General features: G+C 48.3%; 3 protein-coding genes across 3 annotated transcripts; 2 read left to right on the forward strand and 1 right to left on the reverse strand.

Annotated features, from left to right (window-relative positions):
* The first annotated feature begins 1,481 nt into the window (after positions 1-1,481).
* On the forward strand, positions 1,482-6,261 carry LOC137899626 (DEP domain-containing protein 1A-like). Its single transcript, XM_068743660.1, has 12 exons — positions 1,482-1,529; positions 2,146-2,411; positions 2,491-2,635; positions 2,720-2,841; positions 2,926-3,056; positions 3,140-3,187; positions 3,319-3,456; positions 3,750-4,625; positions 5,276-5,448; positions 5,538-5,714; positions 5,814-6,020; positions 6,133-6,261. The coding sequence occupies exons 1-12, from the start codon at positions 1,482-1,484 to the stop codon at positions 6,259-6,261; spliced, it is 2,460 nt and encodes an 819-aa protein (XP_068599761.1).
* A 1,961-nt stretch (positions 6,262-8,222) lies between these two features.
* On the forward strand, positions 8,223-11,331 carry LOC137899182 (retinal Mueller cells isomerohydrolase-like). The gene is made up of 13 exons (XM_068743202.1): positions 8,223-8,307; positions 8,561-8,711; positions 8,850-8,957; positions 9,057-9,198; positions 9,303-9,450; positions 9,538-9,619; positions 9,734-9,866; positions 10,059-10,201; positions 10,282-10,411; positions 10,490-10,604; positions 10,809-10,903; positions 10,982-11,093; positions 11,186-11,331. Exons 2-13 carry the CDS (start codon positions 8,599-8,601, stop codon positions 11,329-11,331), a joined length of 1,467 nt encoding a protein of 488 aa, XP_068599303.1. The 5' UTR covers positions 8,223-8,307; positions 8,561-8,598.
* An 85-nt stretch (positions 11,332-11,416) lies between these two features.
* On the reverse strand, positions 11,417-15,642 carry si:ch211-198n5.11 (methylcrotonoyl-coenzyme A carboxylase 2). The gene is made up of 12 exons (XM_068743652.1): positions 15,623-15,642; positions 14,987-15,151; positions 14,706-14,902; positions 14,391-14,569; positions 14,218-14,298; positions 13,936-14,114; positions 13,667-13,874; positions 13,474-13,565; positions 13,093-13,249; positions 12,842-12,964; positions 12,238-12,444; positions 11,417-12,168 (listed from the first exon to the last, which is right to left on the reverse strand). Exons 1-12 carry the CDS (start codon positions 15,640-15,642, stop codon positions 12,082-12,084), a joined length of 1,695 nt encoding a protein of 564 aa, XP_068599753.1. The 3' UTR covers positions 11,417-12,081.
* Positions 15,643-21,942: the final 6,300 nt, after the last annotated feature.

The following is a 21,942-nucleotide window of genomic DNA, read 5'->3' on the forward strand; positions in this document are numbered from 1 at the left end:
ATGAGGTGAGGAGACCGGCTGCGGAGAGAGTGTGGGTGAGAGTAGTGAACGAAGTGAGAGTGGAAACAATATGGAAGAACCTGAGGGTGAAATGGAACAGCCATGAATGTGAGGATTTTGATTTTCTTTTACGTCACAATAGGGTGTTCAATAATTTAATAATTAGTAGCTTTGATGCGAATGTGAAGAAAGAATGTGATGTGTGTAGCGTGAGGGTAGAAACGTGTATGCATGAGTTTGTTGAATGCAGAGAGCTTCAGGGGTATTTTGAGAGGATGAGGGAGATGATTGACAGATGCTGGAGAGGACGCTATGTGGTGGAGATGGAGTGGAAGGCGTTGTGGCTGTTCGGAGTGACTGGGAAGAAGAAGGGGGAGAACATCAATCTGTTAAACCTGGTCTTGAGCCATGCGAGGTATGCGGTAAAATTCAGGAGGAATCTGGCCCACTATGACAATAATGTAACGGACGTCTGGAGGTTATTTAGGAACATGGTGAGGAGGACAATAACGACACTACATAAAAACATTGATCACGAAGACTTTCTGCAGGGGTTTATTGAGGGGAGCACTTTGGTTCAAATGCACGGTTATGCACTGAAATTTAATTTTGACTGAGTTATTGATGTTCGGTTTTATTTATTTGTTTTGATTTGGTGGGAGGCCAAGTGTCTGTCCACCATTATGTTTCCTGAGTTTATGTGTTTATGATTTGGTGAGAGGCCTCGTGCCTACTCACCCTTATGTTTTGCTGTGTTTATGGTTTTATGATTTCGGTGCCGGTTTGGAGTACGTATGACTATGCATGTATGGACTGCTGCCACCCGTTTTTATCACTGTATATATTGTAAATTTGTAAATAATATGACATTTTTGATAATAAAAGATAAAAAAAAAAAAAATCGTATAGTGGTTAGTGCTCTGCGTTGTGGCCGCAGCAACCCCGGTTCGAATCCGGGTCGCGGCAGTTTTTACTCGAGTCACTTGTTTTAGAAGTTAAATTAATGGTATTTTCCGATTAATGAATTGATAATTAACATACCGTACTGTCCAGTCATCCGAAACGATGATGTTGAAAGTGTAAATCAAGGAAGGTATCTTCCTAATCCGTATTTAACTGCCCTGGCTGTGCATTTAGGGAAAATGGAAAACGACAAATGGTGTTAAACATTTATTTATATGTGAGAACAGAACGATGATCTCATCAGGACAACATCTGTCGTCTACAAAGTGACAAAAAGAAAGATACATTTGAAACACGTTTTGTTTTGATTCCTTTGCGCATGCGCGTTGAGGCTGCTCACGTGATCCGCGCGTCGTCCAATCCCGTGGCAGGCGAGCACGGCTCGTAATTTTGAACAGACGGAGGCCCGCCGGGCGGAACTCTCGGCTCTTCTCTCGTTATGGCTGTTCTATCCGCCCCGGAGGAGCTTTAGAACTTATTTGATGGTATTCGTAACTCGGACGGGTCACGCCGCAGCTATGAGCTCTCGTATTGTCACCCCTGGACCGTACCGAGCCACGAAGCTGGTGAGTTTGCGCTGATATTATGGTCCATTGCTAACTAGGGTTTACTGAAAGCTAGTTTAATGATCTGGTTAAAGTATCCTCAGAGGCGGCGCTATGAATGTCTGACGTTTAAAAATAAGATTTATCACAGCTTTTTCAGAAATGACGGGATGTTGGAAAGTAAAATAAGTTGTTTAATTAAATTACACAAGAGTAATATTGAGCGACGACAGTTTCGGTGTAACACCTAGCTAGCATTAGCATTAGCATTCATCCGGTAGTGCTCTTGTTTCCTTTCTTCAATACTTGTAATGTTTTATCAACTCCGGCTGCAATTGCGTATTCAGACAGTTTGTTAGATTGTAATTTAATTAATAACGTTAAAATATCTTCTCCAGCGGCTAGCTAGCACAGCTACGAGTTGTTTCATCTGGAGGTAAAGCTTTTATTGTATTTACTGAGCCCCACAGCATGAGGAGAGGGCATGGGGTGAAGACGCACCTGGAGCACTCGTGCGTGGGGGGTGCCTTGCTTAAGGGCACCTCGGCAGTCCTCTAGAGCCAAACCACTGAGCCATAGAGGCCCTTGGGTCGATGCAGTAAAATGGAAGCGTACTGAGCCTTTTGTCTTCCTGCAGTGGAATGAGGTCACGCGTCTGTTTCGGGCCGGCATGCCCGTCCGGAAACACCGGCAGAACTTTCGCCACCATTCCTCCTGCTTCAGCGCTTCTGCCGCCGTGGACTGGCTTCACCAGCTGCTCTGCAGCAACAGCAACTTCGGCCCCGACGTCACCAGGCAGCAGACGGTGCAGCTCCTCCAGAAGTTCCTGAAGAACCGCGTGATTGAGGATGTGAAGGGTCGATGGGGCACCGAAGACTTTGAGGACAATAACGTGTTGTACCGGTAGGCGGCGTTTTGGAGAATCCTCATGAAGGCACCCCGGCGTTAATGTTGACTTTCCGTGTCCCCTCTTCTTCTTCAGCTTTCCATCCGCCTCTCCTCTGAAGCCCATTCCCTGTGCGGCTCCCGCCTCGGCTCACAGCTCCGTGAAGAAACGGCCTTCCTTCAGGGACAAGGAGAGTTTCTTCCGGTTTAAGACGATGAAGAAGCATAACAGGGAGACGCAGGTGAATTAGAATGAATGTGAAAATCCTGCATGGAGGAAAGAAGAACCCGTTCGTAATGGATCACGCTTTATTTGCTGCTTTCAGGAAAATGTAGCTCCAGTTCTTGAATCGGGGGGAGACGATCAGCCAATCGGAGAGCAGTTTGAGCGACAGGATCTGACTGTGGAGGATGAACGGGAGCTCTGGAGAGGCGTCACCCTGACCCAGTATTCACATCCACATCTCCCTCTTCTGCCCAGCATGGCTTATCTTACTAGACTGGAATTAATTTGGATCCGATTGTGTTTCAGCCTGCAGAAGATTCTGCACGTAGCTTCTCTTGACGAGGTTCTGGACCAACGTTGTGTGAACCCCCAGAACATCATCCACAACATGACAAAGGTCAACAAGCACGGCGTGGTCACCCTGGAGGACCAGACCGGTAGGCTTATTTCTGAACTAAATGGAGCGCTTCTGCCAGGACTAACCGGTCTAACCTGTCCATCCTGTCCATCGTCTTCCTAGATGACCTTCCGTTCTGGGTTCTGTCTGCTATGAAGAGCCTGGCTAGCTGTGAGTAGCGAGGCCGGAGCCCGCTAGCATCTAAACTATTTGAATATATCAAATACCTTTGTATCATTGTGCCACGTTAAAATACGCTTCCCCCTCCCGCTGGCGGGACTCGCACGCCGTTTTATTTCTAGGGCCCAAGTACGACACGGCACAGCCGTCCTATCCCGGCTTTGAGAGGGACGTCTTCAAAACGGTGTCTGACTACTTCTACGGCCTTCCACAGCCGTTGCTCACGTACGACCTGTACGAGCTCTTCATCAACGTCCTGGGTAGGTGTTCTTTTTTTACTTCCTGTGTTCCAGGGAACCTGTTGGAGCCGTTTTTACCTCCTAACCGCGCCGCGCCGCGACCTTTGACCGCTAACGGAGGGTGTCGTCGTCGTCTTTTGTGTTTGTGGAGTCCTGACGGCGACACAAGCCGCTGTTCTCTCCGCGTTTGCCTGTTTTGTGTTGCCTCTGACCAGTTTAAACTAACCCCCCCCCCCCCCCCCCCCCCCGTCCCCGTCTGCCTGCACTGACACTCTGCCTGCACCACCTGTCTCTGTCTTTGCTCCCGCTCCCAGTCTTTAGTGGGTATGTTGCAGAGCCCACGGCACACCAGCATGGCAAACGCAAGAAGGCCGACCCCCCCTCAGCGCCCCCCCCAACCAAGGCATTTTTCCGCTCCACCGAGTGTCTCCTCCTGTCGCTGCTCAGACAGGGGGCGTGCGATGAGACGGAGTCCCCGATGAGGGAGGTGCTTGTTGGGACGCTTCAGTCGCGGCTTGGGGGCCTTGCCGGCGTTCAGTCGGGGGGCGGCCGCTCCGGCTCGGGCGCCGTTGGTCCTCTGAAGCGTCCGACCAGGAGCTGCTCCCTGGAAACCGTCCTGGATGACTCGGCTCGTCTCACCCGACAGAAGCTGTTCCTGTCCAATGAAAGCCTGGCAACCGGTGCCCATAGCAACAGGATCCAGACCGACATCCCAGCAGACTCCGCATCTGGCTCCGAACTGCTCCCCGTTGCTCCTGAAAAGCCTCCGGGATGTAAAACCTGGAGCAGATTGACTGGAGATTCTGGAACGGGACCGTCGCTTAGACAGAGGCCACGTCACCTGCGGCCGCGCAGCGTCGGAAGCTGTCTGGACATCGTCGTAGCAACCAAGGAGGAAGATGCCGCGGGGTCAAAGTGGCGTGGTCGAGCAACCAGCTGCTTGAACGTGAACAGCTCAGCTTCTCATCCGCCGTCGCTGACCCAAGCTCAGGGGTCTCACGCTACCACGGGACCCAGACCCGCCCCCAGACCCGCCTCCAGACCCGCCCCCAGCGCCTCTCGTCTTTGGACCCGCTCTGCACCCTCTGTCGTCCGGCGCTGCCTCACCTCTCTGGACGCGTCAAAGCTCCGTCGACCCGCTTCATTGGTCAGAGCGCCTGTCTGCACGCCTCCGGGCGGCTCTGAGCACAGTAAGAGCCGCTTCCTGTCTGCGTGGCGTTCCCGTCAGACTAACGCCTCCTAACTTCTAACACTTTGTCCCGGCCTGTTTAACGTTTCCTAAAGTTCCGAGTCAATTATTGATAGTTCTGGTTCTTAGCATGTAGCGCGTTATAAGTCGCTTGATCCTTCAGTGATCGATCGTCAGATCAATTATAAAGAACCGAGTTCAATGTGACGGGATGTGATTGTTCAGCAAACGTACGATCTGGAATGTGATTCAGAAATCTGAACCAGCTCACATTACGTTGTGGTTGATTCATCTGTTCATCCATTCATCCATTCATCGATCCGTCCCTTTGAATGTAGTGAACGGGTGACGCTAACGCTTTTGGTTTCCGTGCTGCTATGTGTGTGCGTGTGCGTGTGTGCGTGCGTGTGTGTGTGCGTGTGTGCGTGTGTGTGTGCGTGTGTGTGTGCGTGCGTGCGTGTGTGCGTGTGTGTGTGTGCGTGTGTGTGCGTGTGTGTGTGGTGTGCGTGCGTGTGTGTGTGTGTTGTGTGTGGTGTGTGTGTGTGTGTGCGTGTGCGTGTGTGTGTGCGTGTGTGTGTGCGTGTGTGTGTGCGTGTGTGTGTGTGCGTGTGTGAGTGGTGTGTGTGTGCGTGTGCGTGTGTGTGTGCGTAGGCCTTCTCCAGTCTCAGTCTGAGGTCGTGGCCATTGAAGCCCTGCAGCTTTGCACCCTCCTCCTCCCCCCGGCGTCCCGCAGGAAGCTGCAGCTCCTCATGAGGATGATGTCGCGCATCAGTCAGAACGTGGACATGCCTCGCCTCCATCCCGCCATCGGGACTCGAACGCTGGTGAGGGGGGGGGGGGGGGCGGTCCTTGTCTTTCTCTCTCTGCGTGTTGTGTTTTCCCTTCGGGTCTTCACGCATCCGTCCCTCTCCAGATGATTCACTCGTTCTCCGGCTGCGTCCTGGGCAGCGCCGTGGAGTGTGACCTGGACGAGCTGTTAGCCACCAGGCTGGTGTCTTTTCTGATGGACCATCAGCAGCGCATCCTCTCAGTCCCAGAGTACCTGTTGAGTGCTATCAATGTTCACATACAGTACCTCCGCACGGTTCAGGTAACCCCCTACGCCCCCTACAGGCCTCTGGGCTGAACTCGGGACTCAGTCAGTCCACGCAGACATGTTGCTGTTCTCTCTCTCTCTCGCCCGACCCAGGTCCCGATTGACGGCGTTTCCAACGGCGGCGACGCAGATCCCGCTTGCGCTCCGTTGCCAATTCACACTTTCTGCCAGCAAATTAGTGGCAGCGAGTTTGAAAACCAAACGCTGGCATTCACCCAGAAGGCCATGGAGGAGCTGCTGGACGCGCTGCTGGCAAACCCAAGTATAAGTGAGAAGGACCGACGCAAGAAGCTCAAGCAGGTAAAACCGACCCCTGGTGCTCGGGTCAAGCGTTCGGACTTCATGAAGCACCATTTAGAAGGATGTGAACCGAGAGGTGGAAAGCTAATCGCTGTGGTGGCGTTTGTTTCAGTTTCAGAAGGCGTACCCAGACATCTACAGGAGCCGGTTCCCCTCCTCGGAGCAGGAAAGCAGCAAGCCGAAGATTAAACCGGCCCTCCTCAGCATCAGGAAACCCAAAGCGTTGGGCATCAGGAACTAAGCTGGGCCGTAGCGACGTCACTAAAATAGAAGTAACAGTGTGTGTGTGTGTGAAGGCGTTTGTGTGCATTTTGGGAGAATTCAAGTACACAATTCTGATATCACTGGTCGATAAGGGAGGAATCTTAATTTATACGACTTTGGGAGCAGCGGTACGTCTTTGACACGTCGTCATGAGTGTTTTTATAGTTTCTTTATTTTTTAGCTGCGTGTTTTTACATTTCCTGTGATGCTTTACAGGCTTCTTTTATTAACTTATTTGTCTAGTTTGTTCACCTCATCTTACAAAAAGCATGTTTAAGTTTTTTGGGTCAGAAAAATAAAATGCATTCCACTGGTTTATTAACATCAAAACTGAAAACAAATTCCCTGAAACTTTCACCAAACGCTTGTCACAGTTGGGGTAAATGTTTGCTCCCCCTTACGAATAAAGTCACGTTTGTTCATTCATTGGCTGCTGCTCAAGGTTGGGAGTTTTTGTCATTCATTTATTTCAGTGATGCCAAACGAGTCTTCTAAGGTCAAAAACAGAACCCAAAACTATCAAGCGTCCCAAAAGAGACATCTCTGTGTCCTGCCCTTTTTATTTAAATGAAGTATTATGTTTTCACTTCCTGTAAACTGTAAATGACTTGCAGAGACGTGAATACTGGCCGTCCTTCACACTGTACTATGCAAAGTTCTGGGTAATAAATCTATTCAGTGATTAATGTGCTGCTGATGAGTCCGTTTCTATTCATGTGTGTTCTATACATCCGTTTCTAAAAACGAAGACGAGACACAGACCTCCACAGAGGATCAACCATCCTCGACATCTCTGTCTAAAACCCGATGAAAGGTTTTAAATCATGTTTGGAGCCACACATTTTCAATAAGTATTTCAACTGTCCCGAGGTTAAGCTTGATATTTACGACCTTTTACTCATTCTAGTCTCTACAGCGTTTTGGATCGTTTGGAAATTGCAGAGGTAACATGAAAGATTATTCACTGCTTGATTCCTTCTCTTTCTCCTCAGTCCAAGCCAATTAAATCGCTTTATAGTTTTAAAAGTCTGTTGAGGCTGTCTGGAATTAATTAGGTGGGATTCTTCTCATTCGTGTGCAAACCACCATTTAAAAAAAATGAGCTTTATTAGTTTGACCGAATCATTTGGTGGGTGGGTGGACGAGTTCCCAGGTTGTCAAAGACCTTGTCCCGGGCCTGGGGAACATTCTGCATGGAGCCGAGGGCCAGACGGCTGAAAGGAGAGGAGACAAAGCTGGCTTGTTCAGACCAGAGGAGGAGGAGGGGGAGGAGGAGGCGGCAAAGGGGGAGCAAGGTATGAAAGGAAATGGGAGGAGAGAGGGATTGGGAGAAGTAAGAAAGGAGGGAAAGTGGGAGGAGAAAATGAGAGAAGGGGGGTTGGCTTCCATCCCTCACCACAGGAAGTCAGTTGAAATGAAAGTTTGTTTCTGAGTTCTAGAGTGACTGGGTCGGGTCGGCAGCATGGTCAGCCGGTGAGTTTCCTCTTCTTTTACAAGTTTCATGTCGGGTTCTTCCAGATTGAAAGTTCAAAATGGTGAGTTTTGAGGAATGAAAGAGGAGAAAGCGGTAGTTTCCCCCCGTGAGAGAAAAAGACCTGATGGTGGACTTTTGCAACCCCCTGTTTTCCAACTTTGAGATCGGTCCTGCTGCACGAGGACACCTTGAAATGTTTATGTCTCCTCTGCAGCCTCTCCGCTCCTCGGTTTGATCCTTTGAGTCAAACAGATCAGACATTGTGGAGGTAAAAAGAAGGAAAGAGCTACAAGCAGAATATTTACATTTATAAATGGCAATAAAGAAGAAAAAATAAAGCAAGATGGACAGAATGCAGAGTGAAATAGAAGTAGAGTTCGGCTTGTCATCTGATGACGCACAGAACTTTAGTTCGGCTTTCTGATTTGGCCAAGCCTTAAAGTTTGTCTCTTATTTTCCTCTCCAGCGTGGAGCATCCTGCCGGAGGCTACAGGAGGATCTTTGAGACTGTGGAGGAGCTGAATGAACCTTTATGTGCAAAGATCTACGGTATAACAGAGAGGCTTGTTCATTTTACTTTCATAACCGAACTGGAAAATCTTCCACGCACATTTAAGCCAGGAAGCAGAATGTACTTGTAGCTGGTTAGCTTAGCACAATATTCAGCCTCAGCACCTCTGAATTGTTCTTTTCTAGTTTAAACCTTTACGGAGGCGTAAACATGCATTTTTACAGGCGGCTTTGTGCCAGATGACTCTTCATTCTTAGCAGCTGGACTCTAACGGTGATGAAATATGTGCAGGTGTTATCCCATCATGGCTGGGGGGCAGTCTTCTCAGGATGGGGCCGGGTCTCTTTGAGGTCGGAGGTGAAGCTTTCAATCACCTGTTTGACGGGCAGGCCCTCATCCACAAGTTTGACCTGAAGGGCGGCCGGGTGACCTACTGCAGACGGTGAGAGTGCTTCTCGTGACCAGACAAAAGTAGACCCCCCCCCCCCCCACATGGGTGTTAAAGGTTCAGGAGTTCATCCGGATCAGCACCGGAGTTTGTGAATGCAGTTCTAGCATCAAGACGGTCATCTCTGAGCAGGTTCCTCAGGACGGATGCTTACGTTCGGGCCATGACGGAGAACAGAGTCGTCATCACCGAGTTCGGCACAGCGGCCTACCCAGATCCCTGCAAGAACATCTTCTCCAGGTCGCTGTGCCTTTCCTTCCTACGCAATGAGGCTTTCTGAACACTATGCTAATGGAGCATGACGTCGCCTGAATGCCAGCGGCTCTTGTTTCCGTGTAGGTTCTTTACTTACTTCAGAGGCATCGAGGTGACTGATAACTGCGTGGTGAACATCTATCCAATCGGCGAGGACTTCTATGCGGTCACAGAGACCAATTACATCATGAAGGTCGATCCTGATTCGCTGGAGACTTTAAAGAAGGTGATTTTAAACTTCTTCACTTCCATCTTCTTCGCCTCAGCTAGAGATTTGTGTCTTTTTGAAAGGCTTCTTGTCTCATTCCTGCATCGACGCATTCGTTTCAGGTGGACCTGTGTAAGTACCTCTCGGTGAACGGGGTGACCGCCCACCCCCACTTTGACGCAGACGGCTCGGTCTATAACATCGGTAACTGCTTTGGCAAAAACATGAGTCTGGCTTATAACATCGTCAAGATTCCACCTCGTCAGGAAGGTGGGCTGGTCCAAAGTTCCGACTGGATAATTCTTTGTCTGAATAAATGGCTACACTTTAATGTCAGCGCTGTCTCTGTGTTTCCAGACGAGTCAGATCCTCTGGAGAAATCCCAGGTTGTGGTTCAGCTGCCCAGCAGTGAGAGACTGAAACCCTCCTACATCCACAGGTGCCCGCCTCCCTTCCTCCTGGTTAACGTGTCATGTGATGAGTTCAAAGCAGGATTGTGCTTTGATAAAGAGCCATAACTTGCTGTCCTGCTTGTCGATTTCTCTGCTTGTAGCTTCGGGATGACGGACGGCTATTTTGTGTTTGTGGAGCAGCCGGTGAAGATCAACCTCCTCAGGTTCCTGTCGGCCTGGAGCGTCAGAGGAGCCACGTACATGGACTGCTTCGAGTCCAACGAGAGCATGGGGGTAGGCGAAGGCCCGGAAAGAAGGTGGGAGGGGAGTGGGAAGGGTACGAAGGGGCCAATGTCAATCAGAAAGCAAGCAAAATGACAACAAATACACACACAGCAAAAACTGAGGGACACACGAGTAGCATGAAGACACATGAAATGACCACACAAGCCGTTTCAGACCAGTGTGTCTGTGTGTGTGCTGCAGACATGGCTCCACCTGGCCACTAAAGACCCCCCCGGGTATTTGAGCAGCCACAAATTCAGAACGTCAGCGTTCAACATCTTTCACCACATCAACACCTACGAGGATCAGGGATTCATTGTCGTCGACGTCTGCGCCTGGAAAGGGTGAGCGCCCGTCCAGAGTTTCATAAATGGCGGCGCATCCTCTCCTTACAGCCCCCTCTGCCCCCCCCCCCCCCCCCCAGTCATGACTTCGTATACAAGTACCTGTACATGGCCAACCTGATGCAGGAGTGGGAGGAGGTGAAGAAACGAGCAATGAATGCTCCTCAGCCTGAGGTCAGACGTTACGTTCTGCCTCTAGACATACACAGGGTGAGTCCACACACACACACACACACACCGAGTTTTTCATGAACATATACTCATGTATGTTCTTGTGGGTGTGGTCAGGAAGAACCGGGAAAGAACCTGGTATCTCTGTCCTACACCACGGCGACTGCTGTTCTTCACAGCGATGGCACCATCTGGTTGGAACCTGAAGTCCTCTTTTCTGGACCAAGACAGGGTAAGTCAAACACACACACACACACACACACACACACACACTATATCGAGGTCTAAAGCCTACTAACCTTGAAACGGACCGCATGTACACTGAGACGTTTTAGCAGGTGTCATCTGCATATTGAGATTTCATTTGTAATATGCAAGATGAAAATGCAGTTTTTTGTTGTGAAAAGTCATCTGGTTCTCTCTCTCTCTCTCGCAGCCTTTGAGTTTCCACAGATCAACTACTCTCAGTGTCGTGGGAAGAAGTATTCCTTCGCCTACGGTTTGGGACTCAACCACTTCATTCCTGATAGGGTATGAACATTTTTCACTGTTTGTGAATGTAGTTCTGTTTTCTTTTCTTTTTATTTATTGATTGTTGTCTTGCTGCAGATAGTCAAGCTAAACGTGCAGACCAAAGAGACCCGGGTGTGGCAGGAGGAGGAGTCGTACCCTTCGGAGCCGCTGTTTGTTCCAGCACCCGGAGCTACAGAGGAGGACCACGGTAGGACACCCAGACTTACAACCCCGTGCACAGTTGAGTTCGAGTCCCGCTGTGGTCAAATGTTTTGACAAACACACACACATCTGCACCAGGCGTGCTGCTGAGCATCGTGGTGAAGCCCGGCGCAGAGAGACCAAGCTTTCTGCTGGTGCTGGATGCAGCGACGCTGGCGGAGGTCGCCAGAGCAGAGGTCAGCGCTATCATCCCTGTGACGCTGCACGGCCTGTACAAGCCATGACCCTGAGCGGACATGATTTTTATTTAGCTTTTTACGGCTTTCCATCTACCCAAGGCAGCTTTAGACAAATAAATATCGAAGCAGTTTATTTTGAAATCATAACACATCAGAGGTCAATTCCTTGGTGCATATTCAATACAATTCTACACTTATTGGGCTGTGCAGTAATATGTTGTTTTATTTGTGAGTTCACATCATTAAAATGTATTTGAATTCAGCACCAACACGTTTGTGAACTCGTGCTTTAAAATGCAAAGCTTTTTAAATGACATTTTAAAAGTTATTTACAATCTTTTCTTTAATACAAAGAGAACAATTACATGGAGAACTTGACATTCTGCACGAATGTTACTCGTTACACTGGAAACGTGTGACAGTGACATCATGAATGCTACCATTAGCGAGTATCGTGATCCTTCGTCTCCTGAATGAGATTTTGACCAGAAAGAAAAAGAAAGAATACCCTCATCGCAAGATTAAAACGCAAAAATAACACAAACATCTCACGACTGCAAAAACTTTACAGCTTATAGCCTTCAACATGTAATTAATGCAACTCAAAGGCCGTAATGATGAATTTGTGTTAACTAAAATATGAACTTTTTGGCGAAAAGGTGCGAGAAAGGACACAGTTCATTTTGCTGCAGCTCCTTCCCGCTCTGGTAAAACGCAGCCGGTGGGATTTGACAGCGCTCCGATTGCAGGGATGCTAGCGCTTCCCAGAGTAAGCGAAGAGAATGACGGCGTCTTTTATACACGTAAAAGCATCGGCCGCCGTTTCTCCGTGGGAAGCTGATACTGCTGCTGTTTGATGATGTCCAGGCAGTTCCCCAGAACCTGCAAACAAGCAGGAGGCGTGTGCATCAGGTGCCAGTCGGCGACATCTGAAACTGAGCCGTGTTTTACCTTCCTGGTGTCCTGAGGCAGGATGACTCCATCATCCCAGAGCCGGCCGGAAGAGAAGAAAGCTGAGCTCTCTTCCTTTAACGCCTCGTTCAAGTCATCCTGCTCACCGCCAGGCGGAAGCAGCGAGCTGGAGTGACCTGGAGCCACCATCGACACTCTGGCATTGGGCCACAGGAACAGGAAATTAGGGTCAAAAGCCCTCCCACACTGAAGACAAGCAGGAAACTGGGTTACATAACCGTGAGGTTTGGTACATGAAATTTCTGTACATAATTTTTGTCCTCATTTTTCCATAAGTGGAATCCGTCTCGAGTGTTCCAGATCTATCCGGACAGCGAAGGCACCTTTTCCAGCCCGATGCGTCTGGAGATCGTTTAGAACGATCATGAAACTGCAGCCAAAGCCTGGAACAGCTTCAGCTGCACTAACGGAGAACGACTGAGCAGTCAGTAATTAGAAAGCTGTTCTTTATTAAAAAGGTATGAAAACTGCAAAACTTTATTGACTCATTAGGAACACAGACTGAATGATGAGCTTTGTACTTTGTACCCTTTGTTCCTTTAAAGAGCTACACTGCTGCGTTAGCTACAGCATCGTCTCTCACCATGGCGTAGCTGTCGGCGCCATGGCAACCACCGATCACCACAGTGATTTTGGGGACAGAGGCGCACGCCACCGCTGACATCATCGAACCCTGAGCTTTCAGACGGTTGCTGTTCATCTCTGCCTGGAAAAGTGAGAGAAGGAACGTATACAGGCAAGAAGTGTAAAATACCCTCCTGTTGCGTGTGTGTGTGCATGCGTGTGTGTGTGTGTGTGTGTGCATGTGTGTGTGCGTGTGTGTGTGTGGCATACCTGTGTTGTGGAGAGTGTTGCCGCTGCTGCCGGCGCCGTGTTCTGGAGGAAGAGGAGGGGGATGTCTCTCTGGTCACACAGCTGGACAAAATGGCTGCCTTTCAGTGCGGCCTGGTACAACAGCTCGCCGTTGTTGGCTACTATTCCCACCAGATGGCTAACGGGATACGGACGCACAGGTGTGGAAACCAGAACGCACACACATACACGCCGATACAATCCGCTGGAGCAACGTATGACGCAATGAGCAGCAGGGCTCTCATTGGTTAACGCGATTATTCTGAATCCATCAGCGGCGGCGTGCAGAAACGGGAAATGATACGACTGCATCTGCCAGTCGATCAGTGAGGAATTCGATTGGACAGATTTTGCGTCTCTCACCCACGTATCCGTGCGAAGCCGGTGACGAGCGTCTTCCCGTAGCAAGCTTTGAACTCCTGAAAGCGACTCGCGTCTGCCAGTCGACTGATAACCTGGACGGGAAAGGAAAACGAGCGGATTCTGGATTCGTGGGGACGGAAGTGACAGACGGGAGGCTGGTTGAAGACATTCTCGTTCAGTACTTATGGAATACCATTTTAGCATCCAGACTGTAGTTATAGCTTCTGGGAGCGAGACCCAGAAGCTCCTCCGAACTGTACAGGGGTTCCTCCTCTGCTCCTGCCTTCTTCACCTCCTCCTCTTCGTCGGGCAGTTGGAAGTTGAGAGTGGATACGATGTTTCTGGTGCAATCGTACGCCTCCTTCTCCTCCCGGGCAAAGTGGTCCACACAGCCGCTCACCCTGAAAGATCAGTGACCGGTCCTGATGCTGCGAGCGGATCGTTTACTCACTAAGGACCTACTCAGCATGAAGCCTGGCTCCGCCAAGCTCCTCCGGCGTCACTTCCTCTCCCGTGGCCGCCTTGACAAGAGGCGGTCCGCCCAGGAATATGGTCCCGATCCAGTGGACCATCACCGTCTCTTCTGCCATAGTGGGAATGTAAGCTCCCCCCGCCGTGCATGACCCGCAAACCACCGACACCTTCAGAGTGGTCAGTCGTTTTCATGTGGTCTTTACAGTTAAAGGGTTTACGTCGATCCATCACGCGCGTCAGCAGCACATTTAATGCTTTACGTTTCCTTACCTGCGGGATCTTCATGGCTGACATGATGGCTTCGTTATAGAAGGTCCTTCCTCCTTGGTTCTTATCCGGAAATATTTCCGACTGGATTATTAAATACGCAGGGAGAACGAGAGATTAATGCAACAGACAAGAACGGTTGGGCAAACATTCCCTTTCATGGAGTCGTGTTGAACCTGAAGAGGGAGGAAAGCTCCTCCAGAGTCCACCAGGTAGACGCAAGGCAGGCGATTCTGAATCGCTACTCGCTGTGCCCGTAGCTGCTTCTTCACCGTGATTGGATACGCTGTGCCGCCTTTCACTGTGGCGTCATTGGCAATAAATACGCACCACAAGCCGCTGATCCTGCCAATACCTGGATGGATTAACAAACACAGAGAGGACAGAGGGCATAAGTCAGTGTTAGGAGACAGGATATTAGCCTCAGGCAAGCTAGGAGTTCACAGACTGTGGTCAGTACCAAAAGGTACAGGGTTGTGGCGGGTTCTGACCGGTCAGGCAGCCAGCCGAAGGGATGTCACCGTACGGCAGACCCAAACCAGCAAACGGCGACAGCTCCAGGAAGTCCTCGTCATCCAACAGGAGCCGCAATCGATCCCTGACCAGCAGCTTCTTGTTTCTCTGGGTGTGTCTGGTGACGGCATTTTCCCCTCCTCCTCTCCTCACCTTTTCCTTCAACTCCATGTATCTTCCAGAGTGAAAGAGTTAATGAACAACACATATTCATGACGTCATTTAACCCCCCCCCCCCCCCGATGAGAGCAGGACCTACTTCTGATGGCAGGCATTGCTGTTTCTGAGGTTACCGTCATGGACGTGTTGGTGGATGGGCTGGAGGGGCTGTTCCAGAACGGGGAAGGCACAGCGTGGCGCTCTCCTCTTCCTGGCTGTGGAGCTCATGCACCGGAACGAAGAGTTCCAATGCTTCTCAGCCAGCCTGCGCCAAGATCAAAGAGCAACATCAAAATCCTACAGCATCTTAGAACAGGTCTGGCGTGATCTGCTAGATTCAGATTGCACACGGAGGACCAGGCTAACTGTTCAATCAAAATGACTATGCACACATTTATATCATGATAACTAACAAGCTGCTAATAGGATAATGTACTCAGCTGTTGACATTTCACAGTTCTGCATACAGTGGACAAAAAGCAGCTCAATTAAAAAAAAAAAAAATCACCACACGACTAATTCAAATTAAAGTTAAAACTTTCAAGTCGTCTTTTTACTACTTTCTGAAATTCTCCCTGCCAGTGGAAAATAACCACGATTTGTTTTTCGCTTACTATCAAGTAACTATTTGATAAGTAAGTGAAGTGAAAAAGCCAAATCTGTGGCAAAGGTCGTCTGAGTGTGTTTCCAGCGATAAACACGAAAGAATAAAAGGTAAATATCCAACATGTCTCACCTTCTCACGCAGAGGAACATGTCTGTCAGTGATCGTTATTATAATGCTAAACACAGAGCACTTCCGTTCTGCTGGTAAATACGGAAGCGCTTCTTCTTCTCTGTTCTGTTTGTTTGTAGTGTTCAAGCAGCTGTGATCTATATCGCCACCTATGCCACAGGAGGGGAAAGACACAACTCAGTGTTTGTGTTATAATGGACAGATTAGCGGCTAATTAATATTTTGTCATTTCTTCTTAAATAAAAAGACTGTTTGGAATTTTCATTACACAATATTCTATCTCTTTTGTCCACTTTATTGTCAGGCATGTGCTGCCCTAGTGACACAAATCCGCCGGTAGAGGGAAGTGTTTACTTAAAATTAATCATCTGTCCAAAGGTCGCAGCAAAAGTTTAATATTTCCATCAAATTAACACGAAATGTATAATTCAAACAAAATTCAAACGCTTTTGAAATTGTCTGACGTCATCGATGCTTTTGTTCAAATTGAACGATTTAACAAACTCATATATTAACTTTACACTGTTTAGAATTTAAAATGAAAACAAAACTAATATTTATGCAAACTTCACAAAATGCCATAATCATAGGTACCACACATTCATGAACGCATGCGCCAGCTTTCTGGTTCTTTTGATGTTATTTATTGGTTCTTTACTTCATTGATCATTAATAATTAATGAACAAATAAATACAAATGGCTTAATTATATTAACAAAAATACACAATTGGCAAAATGGAGGTGACTGGTTCGGTCTTATTTTCATAAATATTTAATTATTCATACGTCTGTGCTGTTTCCAGGTTTGTTTTACATAAAATCTTTTTTTATTTTATTTTCATGTCTTTATTTATCACCGCTTGTGTATTATTTTTTAAGGGTGCGGTATTTTAGGGCCGCGGCGGGATCCCCGCTTGGGCGGCCCTGCTCATTCAGGAGGAGGAGGTGTGTCTATCGGCGGACGGCCAGCCAGAAGGACCGGAGTCTCCGCGGCAGTGAGGAGCGTCTGAGCTGCGGGGGGAACTGCTTCCAATACGGCACAAGACAGACGGGAGCATCCGCCATGAGTTGGGGAACGGAGCTCTGGGTATGTCTCAACTCTCAAACTGCTTTTAAGATAATGTTCGACTTGTTTGCGGTCAACATTCAGACTTTTCTGGCGGGGGGGGGGTTAAAAAGGTGCCGGGTTACCTTTTAGCTTTGTGTTGTGCTAACGTTGACGCTAGCTGCCCGGCGCCCAGGTTAGCCGGGGAGGCTAAAGCTAAAGCTAATCCGCGGGGCACCTTCACGGCCGTGACAGCAGCGGAACAATAGGCAGGTCTGGGGGGGGGGCGGGGGGGTTATACCCCCGTTTCTTCTCCCACATGATTGTTCCCAACCGCAAATGAAGTCCGAGCTGTTTAGCGGACATGTTTGTTTCACCGGCAAGTTGCGAAGTTGCGTGCGTTGACGGGTTTTTGTGTGTCACACCCTGTTTGAAGGAGAAGCGGGGCAGGGGCTGCCGCCGGGGCGGGGGGCCGGAGCCGCCGGGGCGGGGGGCCGGAGCCGCCGGGGCGGGGAGCCGGAGCCGCCGGGGCGGGGAGCTCCGTGGTCCTCCGGAAAATGAGCTTTTATTTCCCCGCTAACGCGTCTCTCTGTTGCTGTCCAGACTTCCTCAGAAATAGAGGATGAATATAAATCATTCATTCACATCGACCACATGCTTCAAATTGGTTGTTATGATGTGGTTAAAAAAAGCCTCATAAAGTTTTATTGTGTATCATTTTTGTTGGTTAATTATTATTCATCGAATAAGGACAATTCAAATGGTTCTTAAAGGCAGAAACCAGTGACAGAATTCCTTTGAAGTCTTCCTCATGGACAAGAAACGTTTTTGTTATGTGTGAGGTGGTGAGCTCTAAGGTGAGGTGGTGGTGAGCTCTAAGGTGAGGTGGTGAGCTCTAAGGTGAGGTGGTGAGCTCTAAGGTGAGGTGGTGAGCTCTAAGGTGAGGTGGTGAGCTCTAAGGTGAGGTGGTGGTGAGCTCTAAGGTGAGGTGGTGAGCTCTAAGGTGAGGTGGTGGTGAGCTCTAAGGTGAGGTGGTGGTGAGCTCTAAGGTGAGGTGGTGGTGAGCTCTAAGGTGAGGTGGTGGTGAGCTCTAAGGTGAGGTGGTGGTGAGCTCTAAGGTGAGGTGGTGGTGAGCTCTAAGGTGAGGTGGTGGTGAGCTCTAAGGTGAGGTGGTGGTGAGCTCTAAGGTGAGGTGGTGGTGAGCTCTAAGGTGAGGTGGTGGTGAGCTCTAAGGTGAGGTGGTGGTGAGCTCTAAGGTGAGGTGGTGAGCTCTAAGGTGAGGTGGTGGTGAGCTCTAAGGTGAGGTGGTGGTGAGCTCTAAGGTGAGGTGGTGGTGAGCTCTAAGGTGAGGTGGTGAGCTCTAAGGTGAGGTGGTGGTGAGCTCTAAGGTGAGGTGGTGAGCTCTAAGGTGAGGTGGTGGTGAGCTCTAAGGTGAGGTGGTGGTGAGCTCTAAGGTGAGGTGGTGAGCTCTAAGGTGATGTGTGTTTGGTCCATCTTCCCTCGCTGGTTGTTTGAATCGTATAAACTAATTTTATGCTTGCTCAGCTCTCAGATGAATCATGACCGTGCGGCTCCACACAAAGATGGCTGTCTGTTATTCACAGGGATTGTGTGCAAGAAGTGCGTCGCCAGGATATCCGTGTTTTTGGAGGCCCCCCCCCCCCCCCCCCCACTAGTGCAACGTATGGCTTGGCTGTACTCAGCTGTGACTGTTTGTGACGGCTGATAGAGAGACGAGTGAACATCGGCTCCAAGATGGAGAATAAATTGAGACGCTATCTTGTTTTTGAAGGGGCGCGTGTGGTTTCACTTTGTTTTTCGTATCCATAAAACATTAGACGGCGTGTTTTCGTTTCCACATCCTGCTGCATTCGAGAGTCACCGAGACTTTTCCAAGGATTTAGTTTTATTTTTGAACTACTCTGTTAAACAACTAAAAGTGTCAGCATATCAAAAGCTTAAAATTAGAAGAAGCCAAAGGCGGGAAAAGTCAAGTTACCAGAAGACAAAACAAAGATTCCACACCTCCAATGATTGTAGTAAATCCACTATAGATAATCCAGTGGATTAAATCTGAAGAATGATGTCAGTGATGCAGGAAGTGGATCTCAGACTATCAGAAAGTTCGTTTCCTCGCTCATTGAAACGGTTAAATCCGTCGGTGTTGCTGCAAAGCGCTTCGTATGATCTGATGAGTGGAGGCGCTGGCCGTCCTAATCCCTCGAGATTAATATGATGTCAGATTGCACTTGATTGGCTGTCTAATGTCAGATTACAGATTATTGTCTGACATAAAAAGGCTGGTGTGTTCTGGGGATGACTGGCTGTGTGATGTTAGACACCGTGACTATCGCATGGAGTTAGCTCAATAGCTGTTTGTTGATTATCAAACTAATCACCATTTTTTTAATGACCTATCCGGTAATCAATAAGTGCTGATCAGCTTTCGAGCCCATCCCTCCAGAGAATCGGAAGGATGATGATGAATATATTTATTAGATAGAATGTTAGAGTACAAGTACAGTCACACAGTAGCATGTATTACAGTACAAGTACAGTCACACAGTAGCATGTATTACAGTACAAGTACAGTCAAACAGTAGCATGTATTACAGTACAAATAACGTCAAACATCCTGTCTAAGAGGAGCATTTCAAAAAAGCCCTTGCGGGCTTGTTTCCGTTGAAAGTCCTTCGTACATAAATCATCCACAAAAAACAATACAAATAACAATACAAATAAAAATAAATCCAATATTAAATTACGCAATTGATGCAACGTAACATTAGAAAGACAAAAATAAAATGTTATTACACCGCCAGTGCAAACTAACAATTAATCTAAAATAAATTACACCACTGATGCGAGTTGACAATAAATAACTTACATAAATTACAATAAATTACTAAAGCAATTAATACGTGCAACATAGGTGGACAAAAAAAAAGGAGGGGGGGTTTGACCCGGAGAGAGTCGTGATGACTATCTCCGTTTCTGTGCCCCTGAAAGGTGTATTTTTAGGGCCTTTTTGAAGGAGGCCAAAGAGGTGCATGTTTTGAGGGCGGGAGTCAATCCGTTCCACCCTTGGGTGGCTGTATTGTAGAAAGATGATTTACCCATGTTAGTCCTATAGGAGGGGGTAATCAGGTTGTTGTTTGAGCTCCCTCTAGTGTTGTGGCTGTGGGTGTCACTAAATCTGTGGAGGTGTTCCGTCAGGTATGCAGGGATTGAGGGGACTGAGGGCAGAGCTGCATTGACTATTTTAAATGCCAATCCCATTTTGAGTTGTTTAACCCTGTCTTCTACCCTGAGCCATTTTAGGCTAGCAAAATGTCCAGGAAGAAGGTGGGTCATGGGCCCCAGATTGAGGAGTAGCCGAATCAGTTTGTTTTGGGAGGTTTGGAGCCTGGTTTTCAGGGACATTTTGATGTTTGAATACCAGGAGGTGCTAGCATAGTCAAAGAGGGGCTGAACGAGGGCTGCAGCAAGCGTCCGGAGAGCACTTTTGTTGACAAAAGCAGACATTCTGCCCAAAAATCTTGTTCTCTGATTGACTTTTTTGATCACCTTAGTTGCCGTACTATCGCCAGACAGGTATTTGTCAAGAACACAGCCCAAATAGGTAATCTCTTCTTTGCTGGAGATGACTGTATTATCGACTGTGACCTTGAAATCATTAACATTTATCTCACGCAGAGAGTGTTTAGACCCAAAAAGAATCGATTCGGTTTTACCAAGATGTAGTGACAGTTTGTTATCGGTAAGCCAAGTACGGATTCTGGTGAGCTCAGAGCTGAGAGCCTCCTCAACCTGCACTTTGTCCTCTCCCGAAATCAGGAGTGCTGAGTCATCAGCAAACAGGAACAATTTGCAGTTACAGGCAGCATTCATGTCGTTAATGTATAGGAGGAACAGTAACGGCCCCAGAATGCTGCCTTGAGGAACCCCGCAGCTTACCGGGAGGGACGAGGACAAGGTTCCGTTTATGTCTACCATTTGTTCTCGTCCCTCAAGGTACGATTTCATCCAGTTTGTTGATGTGCTATCAAAACCAATCGCCCCTAGTTTATTCAATAGGATTGAATGGTTGACCGTGTCAAAGGCCTTCTGGAGGTCCAGCATGACCATGCCGCAATACTTGCCCGAGTCTACTTCACGCTTAATGTAGTCGGTCAGATATATGAGGCACGTGTCAGTGGAGTGGGATGTTCTGAAGCCTGATTGGAATTCAAAGAGCAGGCTATGCTCGGCAAGGTAGCGGTTGATTTGCTCCTGGATTATTCTCTCCATAACCTTTGAGATGGAACAAAGGATGGAAACAGGGCGGTAGTTGCCAGGTTCTAATTTGTTTCCTTTTTTATACAGAGGGATAACCCGCGCCGTCTTGAATTCCTGTGGGACGTGGCACTGATTGATGGATAAATTTATCAGATGGGTTACCACGGGGGCGATAGAGACAGCTGCGTCTCTGAGGAACCGGGTGGGTATGTTGTCAAGGCCTGTGGCCTTGTTAGGTTGAAGGGCAATTAGTTGTTTTAGCACATCAACGGTATTTACAGGTGTGAAAGAGAAAGTGTCCTTTTTAGCACCTAGCTTCTCATAGTGAGTCTGGATGTGGTCAGAACCGTACAGACCTGAATGCGGGGGTAGTTTGCTGACCAACAGGGTGGCAATAGTGGTGAAAAAGCTGTTAAAACAATTTGCTACCACCAACCTGTCGGTCTGGAGTGAACCACTTGAGTTAATGCAGATATTACTGGTTTTTGTTTGGAGTCTGTTGCTGCAGCCTAATTGTTTTAGGGCCTCCCACAGTTTTTGTGGGTTGCTTTTGTTTGCCTCAATGTTCTCATTTAAGAAATTCTTTTTGGCATTTTTTATCATTTTGTTAACCTCATTGCGTAGTTTTCTGCTTTTTTCAAGTAGTTCCTCGTTGTTGGTTTTTCTGTACTCAGAGTAACATTTGTTTCTGAGCTTGATGGCATTCAATATTTCCCCCTTCATCCAAGGTTCTGTACGGGCTCTGACCCGAACAGCAGTTATGGGTGCTATCTTATCGATTACGGACAGAAATGCAGATTTAAAGGAAGACCAGGTCCCCTCGACAGAGGCGGAGTTTAAAGTTTCAGACCAATCAGTTTCCTCCAGCGCTGTTGTTAGAGCTTCTGGGGAGTAATGCTTCATGGTTCTGCAGTTTATTGTGGTATGGCAATGGGCTGCAGGTCTATGAATTTTTCGAGTGCAGAAGATCATGTTGTGATCACTTAGCCTGCACTC

The sequence above is a fragment of the Brachionichthys hirsutus genome, chromosome 9, assembly GCF_040956055.1.
Source record: "Brachionichthys hirsutus isolate HB-005 chromosome 9, CSIRO-AGI_Bhir_v1, whole genome shotgun sequence".
In the NCBI taxonomy this organism is placed as follows: Eukaryota; Metazoa; Chordata; class Actinopteri; order Lophiiformes; family Brachionichthyidae; genus Brachionichthys; species Brachionichthys hirsutus.